The following is a 5,614-nucleotide window of genomic DNA, read 5'->3' as shown; positions in this document are numbered from 1 at the left end:
ATATATATATATATATATAATGTATACTTTCACATGCTCACATATACACACACATATATATGATCTGTTGATTAATGAACATGTCACTGCTCTCGTTTATTTGGTAGCCAGTATGGCTGCAGTCCAAACCAGTGCTCCAGCATGGCTGTAGTCTAAACCAGTGCTCCCCAACCATTTTTCTCTTGTGGTACACTTACGTTCTTTCCAAAATTTGGCAACACACCTGAACTAAAATTATAGGGGAAAAAGAAATTATATTCAAGTTATATATTTAATTTTATTTATTTATTTCTGTATTTTTTTTTTCAGATCTGATTCTTTACAAGATGATCTACCACCATTTGTAAGTAAAACGTTTTGAGGTTACCAAAATGTTAAAACAGTTCCTAATAATAATAATAATAGGAGGAGGATGGGAAGATTATCAAAATCTTAGGAACAGGAAAGATTATCAGAAGCCTGTGGATATTTCAGATTACAGGTTGTAATCCACTACCCACTTAAATTCTACTAAACCTAAGTAAAATTTAATAATAATTATAATAGTAGTAGTAATAATAATAACAATCTTTTCTACTCGAGGCACAAAGCCCAAATTTTTGGGAAGGGAGCCTGTTGATTAGATCGACCCCAGTACACAACTGGTACTTAATTTATCGACCCCAAAAGGATGAAAGGCAAAGTCGACCTTGGTGGAATTTGAACTCAGAACGCAGTGACAGGCAAAATACCACTAAGCATTTCGTCTAGCGTGCCACCTTTTTAATGATAATAATAATAATGATAATAATAATGATGATGATTTAAAATTTTGGCACAAGGCTAGCAATTTCTGGGAAGAGAGTAGGTCACTTACATCATCCCCTGTGCTCAACTGGTACTTATTTTATGGACCCTGAAAGATAAAAAGCAAAGGTGACCTTGGCAGAATTTGAACTCAAAGCATAAAGATGGCCAAAATACCACTAACCATTTCACCCGGTATGCTAACGATTCTGCCACCTCGCAGCCTTCCCTGAAGTAATAATAATGATAATTACTAAATTGGGCATGAGATCCCAAATTTTGTAGATGGTATAAATATTTATATTGACTCTAACAATTACTGGTATTACAGAATGCCAATAACTGTATCTATATAATATCAATATCATTTCTATTTAATATCAATATAATATCAACCAAGATATTTCATTTATTGAATATATTTTTTAATATTTCTTTCCATTCTGTAGGATAAACGTCTAATTATTATGTTGAGTAACTGCAATCACGTTTGTAATCGTGTGATTCCAAGACTTGTGGAGAATTTAGAAAAACATGGCTACGTTGAGATGGATAAAGGATTACAGGTAAATTGTTTCACATTATCTTCTTTTAGTTTCCATCTACCAAATTCACTCACAAGGCTTTAGTTGGTCTGAGGCTATAGTTAAAAGACACTTGCTCAAGGTACCACGCAGTGGGACTGAACCTGGAACCATGTGATTGGCAAGCAAGCATCTTGCCACACAACCACACTGTACTTAGTATGTTGAATTCTTCAGCAAAACACTTCATATTGTGTTGCTTCAGTCCACTCAACTGTAAATAGGGACCCCTGTGACTGACTGGTCTCCAGTTCAAGGGAGAATATCGGCCTGCCCAGCCGGCAGGGTGGCATCGTTCAGGATCTCCCACAATGCAAGGAAGTGTACTGTGACCAGCGATCTATACCAACATTCAATAAACTGCTTGATACAGTGATAATTGTTTATTACAATTAGTGTTTTTCTTTCTATTTTAATTAACTACAGATAGCTCAAGCAAAATATCTGGAATTGGATAATAAATTATTTGAGGCTTATATAGAAGAGAAGTCCAATCCTATAGTTGGAGCTATGGAACAAAATATGTATCGTGGCAGCTTTGACTGGAATACCTGCACCAAACCTGTTGGTAAGCAACTTCATTTTTTTCTCTTTTAATTCTACGTTTTGTTATGAACAACCCAGATTTGTTAATTTATGAAAGACAACAGCAATCAGATACAGGCTTTCGAATTTGCCAAATCATATTAAGAATGAATAGGTACCTTACTGCACAAATTCTTCATCTTGTAACTAAAAAGAAATATGTTTCTTATTCTTTTCATCAGTTATTATTTTGAATTTCAGGTGTGTCAGTGTGGTTAAGAAGTTTGTTTTCCAACCACATGGTTTCAGGTTCAATCCCATTGTGTAGCACATTGGGCAAGTGTCATCTACTATAGCCCCAGGCTGATCAAAGCCTTGTGAGTGGATTTGGTAGATGGAAACAAGAAGAAACCTGTTACACATGTATGTGTTGAGATTGTGTATGCTTGTGTTTCTTTGTCTTTGACATTGTGAGATGGTTGTAGACGAGTATCACTGTTATACAAGCAATGTCATTCATTTCCAATCTTCAGTGTAAACATGTCTTGCCATGGGAAAATATTACCTTTATTGGTGACAGGTGATAGTTGGTGACAGGAAGAGCATCTGGCTCAATGAATTCCCTAAACTTTTAGTCATGCTTTTAGTTCGGGTGTGTGCTGCTAAATTTTGAAAAGAATATAGATGTACCACAGGTGAAAAAAGGTTGCAAAACACTGCTCTATTATACTCCACTTTATTTTTATTATAATCTGCTGTACTCTATTATGCTCCTCTGTAATCTCCTGTACTCTTTTTCTCTTTTAAAGCTGTGAGAAGTTACTTGAAGGAAGTCTTAATGGGAATGATTGAAGTTCACGCTGAAGTAAGTACTTTTACTGGTTGTTGTTGTTGTTGTTAAAGAAGTGCAGTCTGTGTGTGTGTTGCTTCAGTCATTTGGGGTTCCATCCCACTGCGTGGTACTTTGGGCAAGTGTCTCCTACTCTAGCCCCTGGCCAGCCAATATCTTGTGAGTAGAAGGATTAACGGGGGCCGTATGGAAGCCTGTTGTGTGTGTATCTATGTATTCTTTCTTTTACTGGTTTCAGTCATTTGACTCTGGCCATGCTGGAGCACCACATTTAGTCGAACGAATCAACCCCTGGGCTTATTCTTTGTAAGCTTAGTACTTATTCTATCGGTCTCTTTTGCCGAACCGCTAAGTTACAGGGATGTAAACACACCAACATCAGTTGTCAAGCGATGGTGGGGGAGACGTTGACATTCCATGGTTCCATTTCGACCGAAATAGTGATATGATGTTGACATTCCTTGTTGACATCACAACTGGTCGTCATGCATTTTTGAAAACCAGTGAAATGAAGGAATCCCTTATTTGAAAAACAGAATAAGGCTGTTGACTGGAAGGACATCCATTAATAAAATGCTTCACATCTTGCAACTACTAAAAGTTTCATTACTTGAACAACTTATTTTATGGGGGAAACTATTAGTTGTAATGCAGATAACGAAGAAAGTTCAGCTTTTGAATAAATTTATTACGTACGACATGTTGGTATTGATTTCTTTTATTTAAAACTACTTTAACACTTTCATAATATCTAATATATATCATATCAATGTCAGTTTTTAAAATATTTTGTCCACTGCTCCCTCCTTCTCAGGTTTATGCAGTTTTTCCATCTTTTGTCCCACGAGTTATGTGCAAGGTCGTTGAAGCTGTTGCTGAAGAACTCTCTCGTCTGATGCTGTGTAGTACTGGTTTCAATTCCAACGGAGCTCTTCAGGTGAGCTGTTATGTTATGTTGTTGCTTCTTCTTTGTTTACTGGTTTCACTCATTGGACTGTGGGCCATGCTGTAGCACCACCTTCAAAGGTTTTAGTTAATTATATTGATCCCCACTTATTTTATTGGTTGCTGTTTATTGAATGGTCAAAGTTTACTTGGTGTCATAAAAGGATGCAACTCAACACACTGTTTTACACTGGTATATATATATATATATATATATATATATATACATATGTATATATATATATGTATGTATGTATACACACACACATCATCATTATCCTTTAATGACTATTTTCCATGCTGGTGTGGGTTGGACGGTTTGACAAGGGCTGGCAAGCTGAGGGGCTGCACCAGACTCCAGTCTGATTTGGCATGGTTTCTACAGCTGGATGCCTTTCCTAATACCAACCACTCCAAGAGTGTAATGAGTGCTTTTACATGCCACTGGCATGGGTACCAGTTACATGACACCAGAATCTGCCATGACTACAATTTCACTTGGCTTGATGGATCTCAGTCATTTGTCATTGCCTCTGTTAGGCCCAACGCTTGAAAGGTGCTAATTACGTGGCACCAGCATCGTCTGAAACATTATCCTAAATACCAGTTTCTCTCATTTACAACAAATGATATAAACTTGTGCTTATCATAATTTCTCCTACATTTGCTTTGTATATCATAATTAATAATCCTACTAAGTATAGTAAGTCACCAAACCACTAAACTGGAAGTCACTGCCTTAATAATAATAATAATAATAATAATAATAATAATAATAATAATATTTTTTCTAATTTAATAATGATAAATTTTCTTTTCATAATTCATTAATTTTTGTAAAGTAATAGGAACAACATTGTTTAAATTTCAGGCTCGTCTTGAACTGATTGCTCTGCAAGATGCTGTATCCGCTTACCGAAATGATGTCGCCATGTAAGTCGTCTTTGTTCTCTCTTTCTTTCTTTCTTGTCTTGTTGACTTCTTGTTTAAATTTGAAGAATTAAAACTTTTGTTGTTGAATACGTGTGTTTGTGTGAATATGCAAGCATACACATTGTAAACTGGTTCCCCTTATGCCTAACTTTTCTCTCAAGATGCTTACACTCTGTCAAATGACCCTCTCCTTTGATTTAACTCATTCTACCATTTGCACCTCAAAATATTCCATTTCATGTCTTTGTCAGAATTCAATATTTACATTTATTTATTTATTTCCATTTTCCTCTAAATTTCAGAAAACATTTCCAAGAAGCTTTGGCCATTCTCACACCAATTGGCTCAAGTAAAAAGTAAGTGAAGACATTTTTCTGTCTTTTTTTTTTTCTTTCTTCAACATTTTAGTGTGATATCATCTCTCTACATCAAATTAATGTAATATCATCTTTCTCTCTCTCTCGCTGTGAAATCATCTCTACTATAACTTCATGTGATATCATCTCTCTCCTACCCATTTCTTAGTGTGATATCATTTCTCCATCTCTACTTCTTAGTATGATATCTCTGTTTCCATCATCTCTCAACAGCAGATTAATGTGATATCATCTCCCCCCCCCTTGTCTCTCTCTACTTTTTAGTGTAATATCATCTCTACTTTACTTCATGTGATATATCTCTCCACTACTTCATGTGATATCGTCTCTCTCTTACTTTTTAGTGTGATATCTCTGTTTTTAATCCTCCCTCTCCACTTCTTGCTGAGATATCATTTCTTTCTTTATATTTAGTGTCATATCATCTGTCTCTCTCTCTCCTTAATGTGATATATAACCATAATAAACAACCCATGTGATATATATGTGTTTTATATATGTATGTGTGTATATATATATATAAATATATATATATAAATATATATAAATATATATAAATATATATAAATATATATATATATAAATATATATATATATAAATATATATATATATA

The 5,614-nt window shown here is 34.8% G+C and overlaps 1 protein-coding gene across 2 annotated transcripts in view; it reads left to right on the top strand.

Moving 5' to 3' along the window:
- Positions 1 to 5,614, top strand: part of LOC106869208 (exocyst complex component 2) — a 37,952-nt gene that overhangs the window by 19,021 nt on the left and 13,317 nt on the right. For both annotated transcript variants that reach the window (XM_052974930.1, XM_052974931.1), the window contains exons 22-28: positions 310 to 343; positions 1,236 to 1,352; positions 1,797 to 1,938; positions 2,705 to 2,760; positions 3,560 to 3,682; positions 4,562 to 4,623; positions 4,926 to 4,979. In XM_052974930.1, the coding sequence (XP_052830890.1) occupies positions 310 to 343; positions 1,236 to 1,352; positions 1,797 to 1,938; positions 2,705 to 2,760; positions 3,560 to 3,682; positions 4,562 to 4,623; positions 4,926 to 4,979 (588 nt within the window). The remainder of the gene's footprint in view (positions 1 to 309; positions 344 to 1,235; positions 1,353 to 1,796; positions 1,939 to 2,704; positions 2,761 to 3,559; positions 3,683 to 4,561; positions 4,624 to 4,925; positions 4,980 to 5,614) is intronic.

Source organism: Octopus bimaculoides, chromosome 20 (assembly GCF_001194135.2).
Source record: "Octopus bimaculoides isolate UCB-OBI-ISO-001 chromosome 20, ASM119413v2, whole genome shotgun sequence".
In the NCBI taxonomy this organism is placed as follows: domain Eukaryota; kingdom Metazoa; phylum Mollusca; class Cephalopoda; order Octopoda; family Octopodidae; genus Octopus; species Octopus bimaculoides.
This window is presented reverse-complemented; position numbering and strand designations above follow the sequence as displayed.